This window comes from Corapipo altera, unplaced genomic scaffold (assembly GCF_003945725.1).
Source record: "Corapipo altera isolate COAL_440 unplaced genomic scaffold, ASM394572v1 52b, whole genome shotgun sequence".
NCBI lineage: Eukaryota > Metazoa > Chordata > Aves > Passeriformes > Pipridae > Corapipo > Corapipo altera.
The window spans coordinates 1,152,460-1,176,742 of NW_020884922.1; the positions used below are offsets into that span (position 1 = coordinate 1,152,460).

Here is a 24,283-nt window from a genome sequence, read left to right on the forward strand (position 1 = left end):
GGGTGGGGGGCGGCAGGGGACGGCTCCGCGGGCGGCGGGGGCCCCGTGAGGAACGGGAGGCCGAGACGAGGGGCCGCGGCGGCGTCTGCGTCTCGGTGGGATGTTCGCTTGCTGGGTTCCGCTGGAGTGGGTTTGCTGCTCGTGCTGCAGCCGCAGGAGGAAGGTTTCCATTTCTTTAGACTGCGTGAGTCTGAGCAAACTCCCTGTCTACCCTCTTCCCCGTGCATGCCGCAGTCTATCGGATAAAATCTCACTCTCTTTTAAAGTCAGTGCAGAATCAGAGCCGAACTTTACCGAAACATGTTAGTGAGTAAATAGCCTGCAGGTGTCTTTACCAGCTCGCAGCAGGACAGGATGCAGCTTATCCCCGTGCCAGGTACCCCGCAGGCAGCTCTCTGCTGGAGTTGTCGCCTCTGACACGCAGGGCTGGAGTTGCTCAGGCTTCCTAAGAGCACCGCGTGTGCTGGAGATTAGAGGAATGGGGAGCAGTTTGTTTCGTGTAATATACTTACCCTGGAAACCCAACCTAGATGGTACTCATTAATCTGATAAAAATTATTGCAACATCTTTAATGACCACATATTTCTGTTTCGGAAAACAGTTCTTTCTGTGTCAGACTGGCCTCTATCACTGCTAAACAGTAGTTGAGTGTTGACTGAGATGGAAGAATGCAACCTACTGATTTATGTAATACTTCCTTAATGCTTGGGTTTACTTTTGGGACCATCATTCAAAGGGCGAATGATCCTGACTGAGATCTAAAAAGGTGATGTACCGTGTCACGTGTTAATAGCTGTGCTTCTGTTAGACAGCTGACTACCTCAGAAGAAATTATTAAACTGTATTCCATCCAAAATTCTCCTTAAATCAAAAGCTTAATAAAATACACATATAGCTTTTCCATTAAATCCTACAAAATTTACAAAATGATTTTGGAGTATTACACTTTTCATATTGATGTGCCAGCTTCAAGCAGCAGATTTTCTAAACTTTTCTTCATGTACTGTATATCGCTGTGATTTTAACTATATTCATCACATTAAATTTGATTTATTTTATGTCTTCAGAAAATGCAGCACTTTGTTACACAAAGCTGCAGGTAAGATCCTCTACCTTGCACTCAGTATTCACACCTAATTACTTTATGTGAGTCTTTCCATTGACTTCACTGGGATTTCTCGTGCACAAGCAATGCACATTCTAGTGCTTATGTCCCAAGGACCCAACTGTGATGGTAAAAGATGTTTTAGTCAGTCCAGGCAAACTAGGGAAAAGCTAATCAGATCTAAATACTCTCCTTTGCCTTATAAACCATCTCCATAGGAGAGTAAAACAACTAAACACTATTTAATTATAATGTAGATATCACTAACAAACTCATTTTATACAGTGTACATTGTTAGTGTTTTCATTATGAGCAAAGAGTATTTGGAATGGAGTGGTTTTAATCCTCAGATTATTGGTTTACACTGGTGCTAGTCAGTGTGACTTTGCAAATAAGTTTCAGAACTATCGTGTCCTTTTTTTCTTTTTTTTAAAAATCTTTCTTCTTGCAGTTAACAGTCTATTATGGTTTGTGACTGTAGTTCACAGAGACAAACGTAAGCAGCCCACATATGTATCATATGTCATATAATATATGCGTTAATTTAAGTATCTACTCTTCATGGTAAAAGTGAAGTTTCTCAGTTTTCCCATGCTACTCTTCTGGGAACTTAGTGGAAACTCTGATGTCTAGATCAGATTGAGTACCACAAAGTGCAAATGAGTCTTCCTCAAAAGAACAAGATAATGAAAAGGTCTATTGTCCAAGTGGCAACTGAAGAAAATCATAACATGGAGATTGATGCTGTCATAAAATAAGAATTCTCACTTCTAGAGCTTGCTGTCTGACCACTGGAAAATATGCAGAGTAAATCATACTATGGGTGTACTGTTCAATAGCACCACCATTAACTTTTATGTGGTGAGTTTCTGAAATTACTGAAATAGTCGTCAGCTTCAGCTCATCTGGACCTGATGGCTTACAGAGGTCCTCTCTGACCTAAATAATTTAGTAGTTATTCACTTTGCAACACTGATATCAGGAGCTATATGTGTCATTTAGATGAATGGCTTAAAATTAAGTAATAGATCCCTCAACGTTCTTCATTTCCTTAGAAATGCGGAAAATTATATTATACATGTACTACATATATATGTACTACATACACTCTAAATCCTTTAGATAATAGTCCATTGCATAAAAGTTCTTCCATGATGTTTACACTTCACAATAAAATTTAATGCTGATTTTTCTGATATGCTGTATGTTTTTGTGTGTGTGCTCATCACTACACGTGTGCTTATCCTACCTCTGTGTTTGGATAGGCAAGCCGTTCTTGCCCAATCCCTAACACTCTTCTGACAGCTTCCAGAATGTGGTTGTCCTCCTGTATCCTGTAGCACCTTCAGCTATGCTCTGCATATGGGTATCATATACAGTGCTGGGTTTGTGGGAATATTTGTCTGACTTCCAAATGTGATTCACCTCCCCTTCTAGGAACTGCTCTGTAATATATTTTAGGTCTTCCCTTTGATGTTTCAAAATCTAAGTTAGTTTAGTCCACTGTCACATTTGATTTTATTAGTCCATGATACAACTCATTTGTGGGCTTTTGTAGCCACAGCTGGAATGATTAGGTACTTATGGAGTTTCAGCTGAAGCCCTTGCTATGCAAGGCGGGGGAATCTCTCAGTACAAAAAGCACTGGAATATCCTTTTAGTTGCCAAGGGAGGAATACGTGCTGGATGAGGAGGACCATATGGAAGCATAGGGAACAAAGATTAGTGTCCCCATCACTATGCAGACACGTCTGGAACAGACAAATTGCTATCACATACTATGATTGTGCCCTTCTGCAGATACAAAACAATGTGTGGCCATGAAGCTTCCTGGACCCGTGCAAAGAATTTGTCCCAGTGTTCTTGCACTGGAGTACACAACTTATGATCCTAAATCCACTGCAGATTCAGGTTATTTGTACTGTCTGAACACTGATGTTGCCAAGTCAACAGTTATTTTTATTATTGTAGTGGCTTGCTGTGCTGCTATGAAAGCTGTTTGCATTTGGATTGGCTGTCTCAGAATATACCAGAATTACTAATTGACTTTTAGATGATGAGTTTCCCAGGTTCATGTGATACTGCTGATGGCATGAATGGCCAAAGTTAACCCCCTAAAAAGAGGTAAAGAATGTGTTAACATGTGAATACTACTCTGCTGTTTTGCAGGACATGGTGCAGTGGTGGGTAGATTCATGGTTTCATGTGTACAGAGTGCCTGCCATCAGGGTTGAGCAGCAGGTGAGGAATTAAAAAGCTTAGAGCACCTGCAAACTGGTTTCTTCTTCATGATTTAACTGTATTGGTGAGATAAAGTTGACAGCCATGATTTAGAGTAGGTCTGCTTGTCCTGTGCTGCTGAGCCTAGTGAAGCCCTCCTTGTGCAGCAAGGAGTCACAGAAAATCCAGTCCATCACTTGAGGGAACAGAGTGACAGTAGACTGCTCCTCTGTAAGGATGAAGGCAAGATGGTGCTTCTTTCTGATGTGCTAAATATCATCCTCCTGATTGTGGCCCCCTGCTCCCACAAAAACCTGCATGGCTAGGGACAGATGTCATATGATGTTGGACTCTGTTGGGCTCTGTAGCTATTATTCAGAACTAGAAAATACCTGTGTCAGCAACTGGTCCAGAAAGACAGAGGAAATTATTAATACTCTACGTCCTGATGCCTGTGCCACACAGAGTGATTTTGTTAAGTAATGAACTAGTAATGCATGTGCTGGCTTGTGGATAGTGAAGTATCTTGGAACATGTAACTGATAGTTAACAGGGCTTTACAGTGCCTGCAGTCCTTTATTTCTGAGATGATGGGATTGAGAATGAAGTATTTTGTGGCTTTGATGTAATAAGAGCTTGTGTTTTTTTCCAAGTAGCTCGCTGTGCTTGCTAACTTGGGGACACAGACAGTGATTTTATTGGCTTATATGGATCGCTTGTAGTTCCTCTGACTTCAGTAAAAGCTTCGTATTTGACCAGTTTTCTGTTATCTTAGAAATGGGTAGATAATAAAGAGGGCTGAAAGAACGTCAAAATGGTTTCTCTTCTATGCACTTGTGTTCTTTATAACTTAAAACTGCTGAAGTTAGATCTGCTGGCACCTTAATGAAAGTAAATGGCTGTCTCTTAACTATGAAACAAGAAAAGCTGAAGGCAGCTTCTGCAGTGGTAATAACTGCTGTCTCTGGTGCTTTTTTTGACACTTCCCTTTCACTTCCACCTATGAGGATAATTTGTGTAGGATTCAAGAGAGGGGATACTATTTGCAGATACTAAAGGTGTTGATATTCCTTGTAACTGCTGAGAACTTCCCCTTCTGTGCATTATGCCAGTTTTGGTGGCAGCTAGGAAAGTGGAGAGGTAGGGGTTTGGGGAGTTCATGTTCTGCTTTAGCCTTGGAGGGGAACTTGTACTGCAAGACGGGGAGGGAGACCACCCAGAGGAGCAGGAAGCATGAGCTGAAACATATTACTACCCTAGTTTTCCAATTTCTTTCTGCTCAGCAAACACAGGTACAATTTTAAGGTACCTGAGTGAAAAAAGGTGGTCTTTCAGGCCACTGGGAGGGTTTACTGATTTTCTGTAAAAGTAGTTTTCCTGAAATGGTGTAAGAGATGGAAGGACACTGCCTTCAGCATGAGCCACAAATCATCTCTTCTCCCTTGATATTATGTAAGAGTTATCACATTGAAGAGGACAAATATTAATAACCTACACCATGCAGTGGAGAAGGTCGTTGTTTTATCACCACACTGAATATTCAGTAGTGTCTCTGTCCAAAACAGCTATCAACCCCTTAGGAGGAGAATTCCACAGGAAGATACTTGAAAGTGTAGAAATGGGCTTGTGTTGTTTCACTACTGTCCAACAAAGGAAATAGGTATTTTAAAGATGAAGTCCCAATTTTATTTTTCAGTCTTCTTACACTGTAGTTCATGAAAGTTGAAAATCCGTAACAGCACATCAGAAAAATTACCCTGATGCAAGGGTATATGGATAAGCAAGCACAGGTAAAATTGATAAGAAAACAGCATGGCAATATTCAGCTCTTGACTAGCAGCTGGTTAGGGAGCAAGGGAAGCCTGAAAAGAACAGAGAGCCTGTCTATTTACTTGCCACCTTCTAGGAGAATCTCCTCCTTTATTCCAAACTTCTTCAAGAAGACAGCTGCAGATATGGCAAGCAGCCCTCACCAGATTGTATCTCTGTGAGCAGCAGTTGTCTGTTCTGTGTTAGGAGCTTCTTCACGTGTCCAGCACAGCAGCTACTCCAAAGTTGCTGTGAAAGCCCTGCATGGGACCCTCTTCTTCCTGTCACCGTGGGTAAAAGAGTGGAGCAGTGGAAGATGGTGCATCTGTGCTCAACCTCTTAAGGCCCCATGGATTGCCACACCTCCTCTTGCAGTCTTTTTTATTTAGAGGCGTTCAGAATGTTTGTCTTATAGTGACTTGGTCTTGGGTCTACCCAAGGGAGTTGGTTCCTGATGGTATAATGCTGAATCCTCCTGGTGTGACAGCTGGAATCAAAGTGCTTCAAAGATATTCCTCAGGTAGCCACAAAAATACGACTTGTAAGTTTGGTACTTTGGGAGGGTGTTCTCAGCTGGTAATGCAAGGGTTAGCCAGTAGTGTGAAGCTACAGAGGGCTGTGCCAGCAGCCTGGCTTAGCCTGCTGGGAAATGAGGTGTTAAATACCAAATGTGGTGCAGCAACCACCATCTGTATTCTCCAGTGAAGACAGGGAACCTTGCAGAAGACCCAGAAGATAAACAGAGAACCATGACAGGACTGTGTGTGGAGCAGCCATGCAACCACAATACAAACTGGTCACATAAAAATGCGAGCAGCACTGGACACAAATATGTACCTGGAAGTGGAACAAAGTACACAGGTTCAGGCTGTCATCACCTCAGGAAAGCAGCACGGAAGATTTCAGTGTGGATGAAAGGGTGAGAGGCTTGGATCAGTGGTATCAGTGTATTTTATCACATTTGTATTTTATCCAAAGCCTTTGCTTTGGAAACTTGGGCTTGTTTGGTTTTTTTCTTCTTATGGAAAATGGATGAAATTTAATTTTAATTTTTATTTTAGATTATATATAATTCTTTTTAAAGATGAGGCAACTGAAGTTCTTCTCTGTTAAGCATCGCTTTCTCTAATCACAGTATTTTAGAACACTGTGAGGGTAGGAGTGTGTTCATAATGGATGTTTTTTAGCAAGAATTGGATCTTTTTTGGTGGAACTGTTAGTAGATTTATTTTCTGATTATCAGACTGGTAAAGATAATGAGATCTAAGGATCTAACATTTCTGAATCAGAATTAAATACTATTGAACAGTATGTTATTCAGTGGTTCTGTTTCTTTAGTACACCCAGCCTTACTTTTTAAAGGGACTGGTAAAAATCACACAAAATTGAAAATTTACTGCTTTAATGTATTTCAGAATTCAACAACAGCTAATGAATGATTATGTAGGCATTTTGATTTATATGGTCAGCTAATATGATATTTGCATGCTATATATACATTTTCCTAACAGAATTCAAACACTTCAAATCACAGCAAACAAACACCTTTTCTTTTATTTCTGAAGTTGCTTGTGGACAGTTGTGAGCCTGGTGAATTTGAAACTGTGACCCAATATCAAAAATTGCTACATAGGTATAAAGTATGTTAAGTGACAGAATGTAAGAGGGTTTAGTTTGAGGTGGGACTGTCCTGAGACACTTCTTTATCACCATTTCCTTTGACGTACTGTTACTGGTTCAGCAGCATGTTGTGAAGGCTCTCCTGCCACGTTATCATTAACATGCCACCAGGAACAGGCCAAATGGCTTTACTTAGAGTTTAGTGCCATCTTCACAGCTGTTTAGGCTGGATAGAAAGGAGGGATGAGTTAGGCCACTGATAACTAGGTAGTAGCCAGATAGCCCACTTAAACAATCTGTTCATGCTGGGTTCCTGTGACAGCCTTGAAAGGAACATATTTCTCTATGCTCCTTAGCTCTCTGAGCATGGTTTTGGTGTTTCTAAAACACTGGTGCTAGAACTGGCATGTATCCTTGAGGTCCATTTGCCTCATGTGCTGAAGGGACAGGCTGGAGTGAGAGGAGACCCTCTTGTACAGCCCCATGTGTGTTGATATTCTGAGAAGTGAGGAGATGACCTGCAAGAAGATTTTGTTGGTAGTCTCCATCAGTAGCAGCTGTTGCCTCCAGCAAAATTTAGTCCCATTTCCAGTGGTGTGTACTGTTTCTGGTGTCCATCTGTTTCTGACTAGAACACTGTAAAAACTCTACTAATAATACCATCCTGGTGTCCATGCTCCTAGGGCTCCAAATATTTAATTTTTTTTTTTTGGCCTTTTTTACAAGCACCAGGTATTTACATCTCTTTCCTAGTCTGAATGTCCTTAAATCATATATTGGGTGTTACTGGACAATATTAAACATTGAAGCAAGGCTGGGCATTTTGAGTGCAAAGTCTCATTTTATTCTCTGGCATTTATACCAGAACATTGTGTTTGCATTTGTGGTGGCTGAGTAGGATACACAAAAGGAAAAATAGATCGATAGTCAGAAAAATACATTAATATGTAATGGTTGTGTGGGACAGAGTGAAGAATGATGTACAAAATACCTTTATTAGAGAGAAAATATTTAATCAGTATTTTCTTTTCTGCCAGTATTTTCTTTTCTGCCATAGTGGGAAAGAAAAGAAATTATTTTTCTGAAGTGGAGCACTTAGTTGCCTTCTGTTACATATCTGCTTGTCAGGTTTAGGACCCTGTTAAAATTGTTTTCAGCATCTTATTTACTTCACTAAGAAATACTGTTACTGCTTAAAAAGTTACACTCAGTTTCAGCTAGAACAGTTCTGTGTTGTGAAAGTGGGTAGTTTTATCCATCTCTTGCACACCTAGGGGAGCTCTTGACTAAGCTTCATCGCATCAGCAGTTCCAAGGCTGAATCTAGCTCATGTGGGATGCTGTCTTCACGAATACAACAATAAAGTTTCGGGTGAAGGTAGAAGGAATCTCCTTCTGAGGAAACCATCAACAGGGAACATAGCCAGAAAATGAGCCTCTAGCATGTCAGTTTTTGCTTTCTGTTGTGGGCAGACTCAGCCATGGCTTTTTATGGTGGATTAACAAGATCCTGATCAGGAATAATCTCTTAGTGTGGGGATTTTACTTGTCAATTTGTTCTTCTGTATGACAAAACTTTTCCAGAACCTATGGCAAGCTCCTTGCCAATCCTTAGGAGTCTAGTCCAGTAAACGAGATTGATTCATCCATGTTAGCAACCATGGACTGTCTTCTGAAAAGGAGGCATGAGCTGTCACCAGTTCACATTTATAGTTGCTGTTTCTGAAATATATTTTCTTCTCTCTATTTTAATTCTCCAAGATTTTCTGAAGCAAGAATGCCTCAGACTACAAGAATCATTAAACTTCTGAAAAAAATGCAATGAAGTGCTGAATGGAATAACAAAAATATATTTGTGTCCCACTCAAACCCATTTATGCTGTCAGGCTGACTGAAACAAAGTTCCTTTTCTTGCTTTAAAAATACTTGATTACTATGAATGGTTGTAGATGTTGAATATGAACTTCAACTAACAACACTTATAAATGCTGTGCAGGGACTGCCAACTGCTTTAGTATGTAGATCTTATTTCTTGAGGTTATAGGTATTATTCCATGACTATTCTGCATATTTGTATGTGATGGAAGCAAAGCAATGCTGCTGGGTGGTTGACAAGGCTAAGTATATCTTTTTATGTAATTGAAGAGCTTATCCCCTTCTCTCCTCTGTTGCAGTTTCACATCCTTGAATGTCCCTCTGCTTCTTGAAGATGAAGAAAATGGTTGCATGCTTCTTTCTGCTATTTGCACACACTCTGCTTTCCACTGTCATGGCAAAAGATCTCCCTGGAAGACATTTCACTCGAAGAAGGGATATTAACACACAATCTCTACTAGGTAAGTTACACACACACAAAAACCCCCAAAACTCCACTACCAAAAGCTATCTCAAATACAAATGATAAAAGGCATAAGCAGCTGGCCAAACCTTGGCTGAATTAGTTTATAATAAAAAGGAGATTTTCATTTGCCAGCAGGAATATGATAAAATTTGTTGACAAGTTAGCAGCTGTTGAAAGAAGGTGTTTACTTTTGGGGTACTAGATTTACTTTATGTAAGCGGTATGAAATAAATATTTGCTACAGGACTGTTGGCCTATTAAAAAAAAAAAACAACAGCGTATTTTCAGTGTTTAGAGAACATACGTGTTGGTTCATGGAGGTTCTGTCAAATACGCCTTTTACCATGCCAGAAAGTTTTAGCTCTCTATATGTATGTGATGTGTGTAAAGATGATTGAATGGAAATCTGTGGCTGGTGAAATGAGGCTTTTCGTTACATTGCTAATTACATGCTCATACATTCATTTGGTCAGATTTATTTTATTTACAATGAGCAGCACATTTTTCATCTTTTGCCAAAAATCTGAAGACAGAATCTATCAGTTTTAGCTTGTGGCTGCCATATTCTAAAATATAAGGTTCGTCTCTCTCTTGTTGATCATCACCTATATGTTATCAAACAGTCTGCTGGTCAGCTTTTTCCTGTCCTAACAGTTTGGGACTTAGAATAACTTTCTTTTGTTCTTTGTTTAAAGTAATTGTCAGATTATGAAAACACAGCATGAATGAGGTCTGAACACAGCCTATCATTAGGGATTAATGATTCACATCAACAGTAGATCTAATCAGATACCTCTCTCCAGCCACTGGGAGATGCCTCTCCATAAAGATGACCTAACCTAGGTGAACATGAGGAATGTGAAATGTTCTGCAGAAGATAATACTGGGAAGAAAGAAGAGGAAAGCAAGCCAGAACTTGGGAGAATGGGTGACAGAGCTTGGGAGCACCAAGTTTTATCAGTGAAACTCTTCTCCAGACAAAATGCAGTCCTTTAAATCATGTAAAATTCCATAAAGTACCATTCATAATCTGTTAACTTTAAAGTATTGGTTTTCAATTCCTATAGCACAAATTTAAAACAAATGACAACAGATTTCCATTTCTTATTCATCTTTCTCAAAACTAATAGATGCAGTCTTGAAACACTTGGGGTTCTGCAACTGCTGACTGGAAGCCACAGGTCTGGAGATTCAGCTGACCAAAAAATGTGGATATAGAACAGCAAAGATAAATACTCACACTTACACCTTACTTATTAAGAATCTAAAACTTTCTAGATATGATTATATAGCAGCTCTTCCTGAATATTTTATGGTTCCCAGCAAATACCCTGAGCTTATTACTTTAAGAAATAAAACTACCCACCTCTCTAGAAAATGAGTGCAAAGGGAAGATGTTATGTGAAGAAAGTGAAGGTGTCCCATTTCTCAGCTTACCTTTTTCCCCTTGTTTTTTAAATTGATTTTATAGCCTCTTTTTCATATTTTAAATAGTGGAAAATATATGAAAAGGATTAGCACTCAATGTAAATCAAAATGTATAGATTAAATTATTTATTTCTCCTTTCAAAAGTCAAGACATTTCTGGTCCCTGCATTTGGAAACTTCTGGATCCCTACTCAGTTTGGCATGTGAAGGATGCAAACAGTTCTGGCAGCTGTGGCTAAAAGAACCTTTTCAAGACATTAAATGATGCAAGAAACTTTGGACATTCTCTGATCCAGCCCATAAAAGTACGTGGCAGTTTGGAGTCAGACCCTTGGGCCTTGGATTCTGTTTCAGTAAATTAGGTCACCTACTTCAGATTTAACCATGTGTAGAAACAGGGACATGGTAAAAATGTTCTTCTCTGTGAAGAACAGAATATGTAAAATGCATGCCACTCTGCTGGAAAGCTGTAGTGTTCCTTAAATGACATGAAAAAAAACGGGGCTAAAGCATGATCTCAGTGACATCAAGTCAATAGACTTAATAAAATCATTCCAGAATTCCAGCAATTTAGCCAGGATTAGAAGTTGTCGCATTCTATATAATATGCATTTTATAAGTACTAGTGGTGATGACAATTGCTGCTGTAGTGAAAAGACTTGGTTGGCAGGCAAAAGGGAGCAATATAGCTGCAAAGAACCAACAGGTATCTGGAAAAGTAATGCAAGTTTAGTTTGGGAGTTGAGGGTTTTTTTGGTAGATGTCTCTTTTTTTCAGTCTAAAAAGTTTATAGGACTAAAATGAAGGATTATGCTATGTAAGTATAGTAGTATTAAAATAATTTTATTCCTTTTTTCTTTCACCAATTTTTAAAACAAAAGTGTACTGCTGTTCTAACTATTTACTGGTAAAATACCAGTACTGTCCATGGGCAGAAGTAAAAGTCCTTGCTCCAGGAAGCTGACAAGATAAATAAGCAAAATGGAATGGATGAAAAATCCAGCTTTAGGAGGATTTAATTTTTCATCAGCCATGCTTCTTAGATTTTTTAATTGTTGCATTAGGGCTAATAGCCTATACATTTCAACAAATGCTTCAGAAAGAATGAAAAACTGTGTGAAAAGACATATTTTTTTCTTATCCTCAGTCTTGCAACTAAATTTCAGCATGTGTTGTTTTAATCTGGCAGATCTTTGCCTTGCTTGTTGTTGTATAAAACTATTTTTGCTATAGCTAACAATTTCCATTAAAGATCTGTAATATTTGTACAAAGATCAATTGAACATCAATTTTTTGGAAGTCTCTCTATGTGGCCCTTGAAAGCCAAACTGCTTTGCAGGTTTTTCTTTCTTTAAACACTGAATCAGACTTCCAAGTATTAAAAACTTGTCAATTGTGCCAAGTTAATTGATTTTTTAACATTTTCTTAAATCTTTCTTGCAGCATATTAGATATGCATATTAGAAAATATACACGTATTTCAAGTAGTAAAAGAATTTGTATTAGATTGCTGGAAGATACTGTTTTAAGTAGGTGTATGGTAACGTATGTTTTAAAGGATTATTTCCATAGTTGTGTAAGATCTTGTGGAACAACAGAAAGAAATTGGATAGTCCATTTGTCTTTCCTGTAGCAGAGGGCAGTCACCTCTACCCTTACATGACATATGTACTTACTTTTGCCTTCTCTTTCCCCTTATCAGTAATTTTGTCCCTACTTTGGATCTTTGACCTTATCCTGATTCATTAAAGGAAATTGTTTGTTTTAGAATCTTCTCTTTTAAAGACTTTGAGAGAGCTCTGAGGAGTTTTTACCTAGTTCTCAGACAAAATCATTGTTCCTGTTGAGCACAGCTGCTTTGTTAGATTACGCAGAGATGGCTGAAAACACAGTTTGCCAGCTTAGCATTGCTTTTTGGATACTAAAGAAAAGCAGTAATATATTTGCTACACAGTTAAAAGGATAAAATCATGTAAGCTACATTAGCTGATTACCTTCAGATACAATGAAATGGACTTCTGCACTTAAACAGACTGAGGAGGAGCTGAGTCAGTTGTCCACAGTGGCAATTTCCATACTGTGTTTTCAAGGCCACAGTCAGAAGTCCACAGCACAGCAGGTTCCATGTTCAGAAGCAACGTGTATTCAGCACTTGCAAGATGGAGCACTTCTTTCATGTTTAATGTTATGGGCTTTTTTGCTGAAGCGGATTTGGGACTTAGGATCTACTGCGTCTTAATCATTTATTATAAAACAAGCAAAGCAAAATTTCATCATTGTGGAAAAAAAACACAAGTTTTTGAGTTTGGGTTTTTTTCTTGATGAACTCTGTTCTTGTAAACTGACATGTATTTCATTTCACAGGGACATATTTCTATGGAGAGGTTTGTAATGGATGCATGGAAATAATTGAATAAGTAGTAGAATACTATTCTAAGCAATAACATTCTTTCTGTTCTTTAGCAATATAAAACCTGTTGAAAATAGCTATTTATGTGAGGAGAAAAACTAATTTGGAGGGGCATTTCTTTAGATACTACATGATACCAGAAGAAACTACAAGAGATTAACTGACATTGCACAAAATTAAAATAGAGGGGAAAGAAGCCAAGAAAGATATGTACTTGGCTCTTGTTCAGTGGAAGTTGCTGCTTAACATGAATGTCCCTGTCTGTGTTAAATTATATTTGGCAAATATACCATGATTTATCTTTTGGTTGTATGTATGTTATTCCTCTAATAATCTGAAGGGAAGTAAAATGAAGTACATAGAGTACTCACTAAATTTGTAAATCACTTGCTGCAGTCACTTAAAATTATTCGAACCATTCTTATATCGAACCCAGTTCTTAAACTTGAGTGAATGTATCTTCATCAGTTTAACCATTCTTAGTTATTTTAGCAGCAAATCAGAGGGGAAAATACATGACAAAAGTGAGTCCAACCCCTGATGCTTCTGTGGAGTGCAGATAAGATTCTTGTTTAGTTTTGGCTGAATTTGTTGCACATTTATGTACTAAGAGCTGGCTAGAGATCTCTAAATCCTGCTACTGTGGACTGTTGACCCAACATGAGTTGGTAACTCCTGTAAGAAACTCGTTCACAGCCTCAACATATGTGTCTGTGTGTTATTTCTTCGCATAAATGCAGCCCTGCCAAGTTTTTTGTCCTCAGACATGTTAAGTAGAATTGTTGTAACTGAAGTCTGTATTGCAATTAAAGTCAGAATTGTGTCCCAATAAGTACATAATGTGTTTGACATTCTATACTGGTGTAATACTGGGGGAGATGAAAACTATTCAAGGCAGTAGGTAAAGGAAGGAAGAAGTTGTCAATTACATCTTTTGAATTGTAAAAGTATAAGCACAATCCTAACCCAACTTTTATGAGGATACAATATATCAGTTCTATAATTAAACATAAAATTGCCATATAGATAGAAACCTGTTCTATTTGGAAAGAGAGCAAGCAAAGCATTTTACAGTCTGTGAAATCACTTGTTTCTTCCTTCTGAGATGTGTAGGTGTGTATTACAACCTTTATGCCTCAAGACAATATTAACAATGGTGTGTTTGGCTTCCCAGTAGTGCTTGTTTTCAATAGCTGAGAGGATTCCCAGAGACTTTATATCAACACTTGAAACTTCAACTTTCATCTTAATTTCTCAGTTGTTGGAGTCTCCCCCACAGTAGCTGCTCTTTCAGATTTCTGGGGTTTGTGCACAGTAGGACATCCTGTCTCTGTGGCTTTGAGGTTTGGTAGCCTGGTTTGTGCCGAGGCTATGCCTCCCCAGCCCCTAACAGAGGTCCTGGAGTCTGAGAAGGCGAAGTCTGAGCAATCATATCCCTGCTCAGCCAATTGTTCCCTGCAGCAGCTGTTACTCCTTAAAGAGGCCCAACTAATGAGCCATGAGGGCTAGCTGGGACCATGACAGACCCCAGGGATTTGTGTCCTAATGCTCATCTGCAGCCAATTATCATGGAGATCAGAACATTTGAATTTTGGTCTGTGTTAGCAATTTTTAACCACAGAACACCATTATGCTTGCCAACTCTTTTATTTAGTATTCATTATTAATTTCCAAGTAATGTATCAAGACAACATTCACTTTTAAGCCACCTGAAGGGTATTTCAGTAGTAGTGTTTTCCCCTCTTTCCTCCTCTCTCCTTTGTTTTCTTATTCTTTTACATTTGCCCCCCTTTTTCCCTTTTTTCCTTTTCCTTTTTTTTTCCGAAAGTGATTTGTAATTTTTCCACAGGAAGAAAGAATATCTACTGCTACAGAAAAAAATGAGTCATGAACTAAACAGCAAATGATCTTTGTATTTCTGAATTTGTTTGTTACAACCCCCACAAATTACTGTGAAATGCCATTTCTGTTTGAAAAAGAGTTTGCCTTGATGATAATTCAGTTAGTAAAATTACAAACTGTTGTTATGTGTATGTTCTCAAGGAGCTCAAAGCTTCCTTTGTGTATTTTGTCTTGAAAAAATATCAGGCCAAAAGAAAGAACACTGATCTTCAGAAGTTTTTGACTTCATTGTGAGCACTTTAGCTTCTTACTTAAAAAAAGCACATATGTGCAAAATTAACTTGAAAATCCTGGAAACAGCATTTGCCTAACTTAAGGAACATCTCATTTTGTAGGTATGAGTGGATAATCAGACATTATTGTGAATGAAGACAACATTTAAATTGCTTTGGAAGCTTGAAGACACCATCTATTTTTTGAAGTGCTGCTGAAGTGGTAGAACTACTGCTTTGCCAGTGGACCTGACGTCCCATGTTTTGGGGGACAGTGGGAAATAGTACACAGCAGTATCCCATTGTGGTGTTTCTGAGTTTGTCCTGGAAAAGAGTCTAATACTTAGACCGTTACCAATGGATAGAAATATGTGGTTGCAGGTCAGCTGATCAGTGAGTAATGTTGAGGTTGCTAACAGCTTTCCCCATAAACAAAGGCATGGGCGACTTTAAAAAAAAGTATGGATAGGAATTTTTAAAACATTAAGCTAATATCCGGAAAGCAGGACAGCACTAACTCAATAAGGTCACATTTTTTCTCTAGATTTTCCGTGCTGTTACTAACAATTGTTCACTTTCTGTATCTGTTCCTTCTCTAATAATATCTGTGTCCTTCCGACAACACCCCAAGTAGCTCAGGCAAGATAGGAGTTTAAGATCTTCAAGGTGGAAAATACAAAGATCACCACCTCCCATATAATCACCTTTTTTGTGTTGGTTGTGATTTGATGTTTTACAGCTGACTGCAGGAAAAGACAAGTCTCAATCAGAGTAAGTGCCTTCAGGCTGCCTGTGGGAACTGGATGAAAAGTAGCATTAACTGTGTGTGCCATGAGGTTTCTTCACCATGGCTCAGAAAATGAATTCCTCCTCTCTCATGGGTGTAAGCTATCCTTAGCTCAGAGCACATAATATTTGTTTCTGTCAGGAAGCAGTGGGTCGATGTTGATGCTGCCAGTGCATGGGGATATCAGTATTCCTTTTCCCTCTGTCCAGGTGTTCCCCTGCCTGCAAGGGAAACAACCTGTTCCCTGGTCCTCATGACCATGAAAGCAGGTTTGGCTCCTGTTAGGAAACCCAGCAGTTTCCATCTCAGAACAGCTGAAATATGCAAAAAGAGCTCTAAGCAACTTGAGAGTATCCCTACACCATGCTTTGGTTTCATGCCAGAGTCAGCACCAGTGTTGGTAAAGAAATGGAAAAGTACTAGGAGTCAGTTTTGGGACTCTGGAATTAGAGAGACTTAATGTTAATAATGAGCTTGTTATTTTGAAAAGCATGACATGGAAGGAATAGAAATAGTGAGGTGAAATGAGAACAAAGTAGTGGACCCTCCTGCGGTGACTAATAATGAAGCATTTGCATGTAGAAGGAAATGGAAATCTCTGGACAAGAGCCTCCTGCTGTACAGTTCTCCCAGAAATGTTGGAAGTTCAGAAGAGATTTTGTCAAAGGCAATAAAGAAATGTCTGGAGGCTGTGTTCCATTTAGAGATTGTTCCCAGATGAAGAAATTTGTAAGGAAGAATGAGTGAGCTGCCAAACTCATAATGAATGTTTGGGTTAGGGCCATAGGTCTGTGTATTTGGGGAAAGGCTCAGAGAAAGGATGGGGCCAGGGTCTAGAGGGGCAGGTCTTGGATCCAAGGCTTGTCTCAGAGCTGGCAAGAGGTGGAGTCACCTGCAGAACCAAGTGCAGCACATATGTGTGCTAGGACAGGGGTACTGAGCAGTTTCTAATGTTCTCTTCGGGAACTAGGTATTGGTCATATCTGAAATGCACCATATCATACTTTGTCCTTCTTTGAATTAAAATGAGAAGAAAACGAAAAGAGTGGAAGCTAACTTGCTCAAAATGTCTCACTAGAGACAAGAAGTACTTGGAATTATTGCTCTTCTTCATTTATGCTTTGCAACAATTACAAAATGTGTTTTCCAAAGTGTTTTGTACTTGCTATATTTATGAATTAATTGGAAATTTGAGTATTCCTTATTTGTATGATTGTATGATAAAGATTAAACCTTCTTGATGAACTAATAAATAATTTGGAAATATGTGAGAACCTGTCAAACACAATCTTTCTGGCTGGATATTTAGCTAGGGAAAATCAGAATTGTGGACTTCAAGAAAAAATATTTGACACCCAGCAAGTTCATATATTTTGAAACAGATTTGGTAGGAGTTATACAGAGATTTATAAAGAAAGAAGTTGTAAAGAGAAAATAGGCAAGTAAGGTTGAAGGCTAGAGGGAAAATGAAATAATAAAATGACAGAGAAAGAAGATAAATTTAGGAAAAAGTTGTGTAGTTTGCTAATAGAATAGTTTTATCCTCTATTTAATTCTGAGTGAAGACTTGCTCTGTTAGTCAAAGATAAAATCTAAAAATGAACCTGGTGTTACTACTGGCAGTGTCAGAGGACATGTAATTTTTTGTATATACATAACTGTGGGGTGAGCTAAGAAACACAAAATCTTAAAATTGCCATTAAAGCAATAATTTTTCTATGATCTCGTTTTTTCTTAACTGATGTAATCCTTTCTTTTTGCTTAAATTGTCTTGCTCTATGGCAAACATCTTCCTGGAGATAATATTAACTTGTTATAAATCACTTTTTCAATGTTTTAATTTTGCTGTAGTGTTTACCAAATTGAACTAATCTCCTCTAGCTTTGCATACAACAATAGCCTTTAATGTTTATCCATTCTCATCTATTAGGATAAAAACCTACATAATCAAATAAGTAATATCCAGATTAAAAAAAAAAGTATTTAGGAGTCATAAAGATGTAGGACAATAACAGAAAATAACTAACTCATTTTTAGACAAGCAGTGTTTTCAATAGAGTGAGCTTGCAAAATCTTGTGAAAAACCACCATTTAACGTTCGGGTCCTTTGAATGTGTTGTTTGAGTATCCCCAAATGGAAATGTTTGCGGAAATTAAACAGTGCTGAGAACTTCTTGGACATTGGAACTCCACCATCATTCTTGCTGCTAAGTGTCTCTGGCCTACACTGACTATCAACCCCAAGCAGTCCCCATGCATGGTTCAGAGGCTACAGCGAATAATCCCTGCAGGGGATTATTCCCAGTAGGCATCTTGCATACAGCCACTCTATTTTACTGGGAAGGTGAATTTAACACTGGGGATGTAGGCCAGCTGGCCTCTGAGCTTAGCTGGTACTTTAGATTGCTCTCTGGCACTGAGACCAGAGGTTACAAAGCAGCCTGCTGCTGTGCTAGGGAACACCCTGAGCTCACCAAGAGATACAACAGTATCAGGAACTGTTCTAATGATTTAACAGCCAAGAAGAGTCAATTCCAACTACCAGGAAAACTCCTTGGTACTGCTTTAGTTATAACAAGGGAATGTAGCATTAGTTAGAAATAAGCTGATAGAAACACACTCAGACACGGCAATTTGAGCTTTGTCAAAGCCAAAATAGGGATTCAGGCCTGAGCATAATTTGCTTTGAGAAAGGAATAGAAGGAAACCTGCAGGGATCAGAGAGAATAATTTAACAGACTTTTCAGCTTTAGAGGAAATTAAGATGCTCAATGTGAAATATTCTTTTAAGCTTTGTTTCATATATCTCTCAGTAATTGAACCCCAGTTGGATTCTTCCAAGTAGAACTGAAATTTCGTTGCATTGTTACTTTTGAAAAGGTGACATCATTGTATTTGTCATTTATAAAATGAATACTGAGCGGAGGAGGAGAACATGTTTACGACTGACTTGATCTTTCCTTCTGTCTTTGTCTTGCCCCTCCTGGCCTCCCCTTTGGATAAGACAACTCACACTGAGGGTTTTTTAACTTTTGTGTTGGCATTACAAAACCTCCACTGACTTAGAAGCAGGCTTACGGATGAGTAGCGCTTTTTAATGAGTATGTCACTTTTCATAAGAAGAGTGGAAGGGAGTTACTTTTGGGTACGAAGATGTTTGCCAAAATTGTGAGAAAGTTCCCTGTTTAAAATGAGAGCTGGTCAGAGGAAGAGATTATAGTTTACAGGGCAAATGCAAAAGCTGCTAAAAAGCTCTCACTGAAAGTTTATCTGAGGGGATGAGTGTTTAGATCTGTTAGTCGTTACTGATTGCCACTCCTCAAAATACCACCAAACTGGATTTTCCATCTGTAAAAGAGTTATATTTTGTTTTTCATAGAGCCCATCTCAGTTAAATCAACTTTAGTAATTACAGGGTTCTTAAACATTCCCTCCAATTCAGAAGACACAAATTTTAAATACAATTTAATTTGAAAATATGTGGTATTTATATAGGTAGAACTTTGCTTGTCAAAGTAGTTTTGAAATACACTGTATTTCATTCAGACTAGCAGATTTTTCTTAAGTAATTTAGCACAGTGGGGTGTGGTTTTGGTAGTACTGTCCACCAATACTGTCCAGGCTTTTTCCCACCAAGATTCATTCCAGACTTCTAAATAGACAAATGAGTCTCTTCAGACTGGGATCCAAATCTTTATGTTCAAATTAAAAGCATTCAACACCATGGCTCTAGTTTTGACTTGTTTTCACAGAATCATAGAATGGATAAGGTTGGAAGGGACCGCAGTGGGTCATCTGGTCCAGCCTCTCTGCTGGGTCATCCTGGAGGACATGGCACAGGATTGCATTCAGATGGCTCGTGAATATCTCCAGTGAGAGAGACTCCACAACTTCTCTGGGCAATCTGTTCCAGTGCACAGTCACCCGCACAGGAAAGAAGTTCTTCCTCATGTTCAGGTGGAAGCTCCTGTGCCTCAGTTTCTGCCTGTTACCTCTTGTCCTATGGCTTGGCACCACCAAGAAGAACCTGACTCTACCTTCTTGGTACCCTCCTTTAGATCCCTATAGACATTGATGAAGGCCCTTCTCAGTCTTCTCTTCTTGAGGCTGAATAGGCCCAACTATGTTAGCCTTTCCTTTTATGAGAGATGCTCCAGTCCCTTAATCATCTCCATAACCAGCTCACTGGACTTGCTTCAGGAGCTCCATGTCTCTCCATGTCTCTCCATGTACTGAGGAGCACAGAACTGGACACAACACTCCAAATGTGGCCTCAGTAGGGCTGAGTAGAGGGGCAGGATCGCCTCCCTCAACCTTCTGGCAATGCTTTTTCTCATGCACCTGAGGATACCTTTGGCTGCAAGGACACTATGCTGGCTCATGAACAGCTTGTTGTCCACCAGGACCCCCAGGTCCTTCTTTGCAGAGCTGCTTTCCAGCCTGTATTTTGTCAGCCCCCAGCCTGTACGGGTAAAGGGAGTTATTCCTCCCCACTTGCAGGACCCTGCATTTGCCCCTGTTGGATTTCAGGTGGTTCTTCTCTGTCCAACTGTCCAACGTGTCAGGGTCCTTCTGAAGGGCTGCACAGCTCTCTGGGGTATTGGCCACTCCTCCCAGCTTTGTGTTGTCAGTGAACTTGTGAGAGGGCATCTGCCCCTTCATCCAAGTCATTGATGAATAACTTAATACTGGGCCTAGTACTGAACCTTGGTGGACACCACTAGTGACAGGCCTACAAATGTGGCACTAATTAGAACCCTCTGGGATCTGCTCTTCGGCCAGTTCTCAATCCACCTCACTGTCCACTCATCCAATCCACACCTCCTGATTTTGCCTATGCTGAAATGTTTAAATGAAAATAAAACAGCAGTCATTTTACTCTTCTCTCTTGCCTGTCCTTCCCCTTATATACACACACATATTCTTAGCCCTTTTTGTGTAATTATCCTCCTTTCTTCTTACTCTGCTCCCACAAATCATAACTTAGTGTTATCTTTGTATTTCATATTATAATTAGTAAATATAATTAATAACTATATATAAGGATAACTATAATTAAGATAATAAGATGGAAAATTGTCATGTCAGGATATCTGTATCCCATTAGAACTGGAATTTTGTTTCTGCTCCACTTGGCTTACATTCAACCTGCTCTGATTTTGAAAGAATAAGCAACCCGAGCATATTTCTGCACTTATGAATAAAGACATACTGTAGACTGCACATGAATAAATCCAGGCAGTCATTTTTATTGTCATTAAAGAGCATTTTTGTTCTATGCCAATGAATGTTCTTGGTAATCTATGAAAGAGGCCTCTGAGCTAACTAGTGAAAACAAGCATCTTTCTCACCCCCTGCCTTGGCAGAAGTGCATGATGAGTGTTCGTCAGCAGTCACAAGTGAACTTGTTTGAAGGCTTGTCTACAGACAGAGGTTTTTCCAATTGATTGGGCCACTTGTACTTGTGCAGTATGACATGACCTTTAATTATACAGTCAAACACTACTTTTCCACCAAGCATTTGCCTCATTCGCTGCACAAGATGGATGAGAGTGCACTGGGAATTGAATTGGGCAATAAGGGAAATTACTGATTAGGGGTATCTCAGCTTAGTAAAATGAGGACGCCACTGCAGTTTGATGATCATTCCTCACATCTTTAGTCTTGCAAGCCAACAGACAACCTCACAGATTTATTCATAGCCACAGGAATTTAAAAAGATGAACAGACACACTGATTGAAGCCATAGGTCTATCTAACCCTGTGTTCTCTCTCTGACGGAGATCAAGATTAGGTGCATGTGAAGTAGTTTAAGGACAAAACAGTGCTATTGCCTGAACTACCATGCTTTTGTGACTCAGGGATTTCCTAATTTGGAGGAGTCTTTGATGTAAATATTGAACCTCAGTTAATTTCTTTTCACCAGCATCCCATCGAAGTCCTTTTAATACGCTGTCTTCTCCAGCAAGGCTAATGGCTCACCTCCCAGGCTTGCCTTAAGCCTGCCGTGTGCTGGTTTCTTGAGAATGGTCAGTCCCTATCTGTTCTCATCACACAACTCACGTGTATGTTTCATATTCTCTTCAAGAAAAGGATGCTGAGCAGAAGCCAGAGGATGTACCCAGTGTCCCAGAAAGCTTGTAACATGCCCAGAGGGCAGCCAGCCTTCACTTCTGTTGTCATCTGTGATAGCTTGGCCTGCCTGCCTATGCAGTTGTTAGATATAGACATACTTTGTTGTATTCCTACTCCAGTGGCTCTTGGAAAAAAGACAGCTGATGGCTGAAATAGAAGATTTCAGGGAGTGTATGAGTCGTCTTTTGGCCAAGTTGAGTGCCACTGTAGACAACAACAGGATTTTCTCTCTGCTGCAGCCACAGAATTTCTGTGTGATGCTGAGCTAGTCCAATACATGAAACTTTTCCCAGATGGGATTTGAAATCATGGGGTTTAATTTGTAGAAGTGCTGAGCATTCACAGCCATTGAGAACTGTACTTTGTACATGCAAAGTGCTGCTTCATGGCAGCTTCCCTGAAAAATCAGTCCCTTTGTGTCTCTTATCAGTCAATGCAATTAACAGATGCTTTTGACCTGGATTTCTTAGTGCTCTGTTTTCCCTCTTTGTAATGGAGGACTGATACCACCCTGCATCATGAGTATTAGATTTCTGAATTCTCAGGCACTACCACAAAAAGCATCACAGTGCAGCCAACTCAAATAGTAACTATGTAATTCAGGGGGGATTTCCATCATGTGTGGGGAGTGAGGTCAAAACCTCTACAATGACACAACAGGGTATGGCACGAGTACCTGGAGAGTAACTTCCGACAAGGGCATGTAGTCATAGAACAAAGGGTAATGAACTAATAATAAACTAAAAGAGGGCATGTTTAGATTAGATATAGGGAAGAAATTCTTCACTGTGAGACCCTGGAACAGGTTACCCAGAGAAGTTGTAGATGCCCCATCCCTGGCAGTGATTAAGGACAGGTTGGATGGGGCTTTGAGCAACCTGGTCTAGAGGAAGGTGTCTCTCCCCATGGCAGGGGGGTTGAACTACACGATCTTTGAGGTCCCTTCCAACCCAAACCGTTCTACGATTCTGCAATTCTATCTACATATTCCACTACCATTAACCATTCTGGGCACTGATCTCAAACACACACACACGCACACACACACACACACACACACACGAATACATATAATGATCATGTAACAGGCAACTTTTTCATTTACTGTTGAACAAATTTATATTGCCCAAGTAGCCTTAATTGTGATATCTCCTATTTTTCATTATTTTTTCCCAGGACTTTTCAGGGTGTTTGTTTAGACAATCAACCCAAATCTATTTGCATTTTGAAATTCTTGTAAAGTATTTTTGTTTGCATTTTGCCTTTTAGAAAATACTTGCAACAACAAACGTCTGGACCTTGTCTTCATCATTGACAGCTCTCGCAGTGTACAACATTATGACTTTGAAAAAGTGAAGGAGTTCATTTTAACCATCTTGCAGTTCCTGGACATCAGTCCTGATGCCACCCGGGTAGGTCTGATTCAGTATGGCAGCACCGTCAAACAGGAGTTCTCGCTGAAGACCTTCAGGCGGAAGCAGGATATTGAAAGAGCAGTGAAGAGGATGATGCACCTGGCCACTGGCACCATGACTGGGCTGGCTCTGCAGTATGCAGTGAACATTGCATTTTCAGAGTCAGAAGGAGCTCGGCCTCTGAAGCAGAATGTGCCCCGGATTATCATGATAGTGACAGATGGGAGACCTCAGGATCCAGTGGCAGAGATTGCTGCTAAAGCACGTAACTCAGGAATCCTAATTTTTGCCATTGGCGTGGGAAGAGTAGATATGAACACTCTGAAGTCCATTGGGAGTGAACCGCACGAAGAGCATGTTTTTCTGGTTGCTAATTTCAGTCAGATTGAAACACTGACCTCTGCCTTCCAGACTAAACTTTGTGGTAAGATTTTTATCTATAGATTTGAATGCACAGATGAAAGTAAAGCACAGAAAAACTATAATATAATTAAACTTTTTTTTTACATTAAACCTTATCTTTTAGAATATATGTTTTGAAGGGAACTAGCCAGACAACATTCAGAACTACAGTCATACATCTGGGTTAAAACTAATGCTACTGTTAGGTGCCATAAAGTGTGGTCTAATTCCTAGTGGTCATAAGCAGAGAGGCAAACACACATATCATGATTTTCCTATTTATTGAGTAATAGCAATACATTTACAACCCTCTGCTGTTTTAATATTAGATAAGTTGTTTCATCTATTCATTTTAAATGTGATCTCCCTTAGTAGTGAAACTTCAAACTGATAAACAGTCTTTCGGTTATTTAAATATTCTGGGAAGTTCATGTATTCCTCTTCCAAAGCTTACATATTAATTCTATGCAAACAATCATTTCTGTACCTGTGACTGG

At 39.4% G+C, this 24,283-nt stretch overlaps 1 protein-coding gene across 3 annotated transcripts in view; it reads left to right on the plus strand.

Moving 5' to 3' along the window:
• The window catches only part of MATN2 (matrilin 2), a 68,997-nt gene that overhangs the window by 476 nt on the left and 44,238 nt on the right, over positions 1-24,283 (plus strand). For all 3 annotated transcript variants that reach the window (XM_027657020.1, XM_027657018.1, XM_027657019.1), the window contains exons 2-3: positions 8,929-9,090; positions 23,239-23,808. In XM_027657020.1, the coding sequence (XP_027512821.1) occupies positions 8,943-9,090; positions 23,239-23,808 (718 nt within the window). In that variant the 5' untranslated portion in view covers positions 8,929-8,942. The remainder of the gene's footprint in view (positions 1-8,928; positions 9,091-23,238; positions 23,809-24,283) is intronic.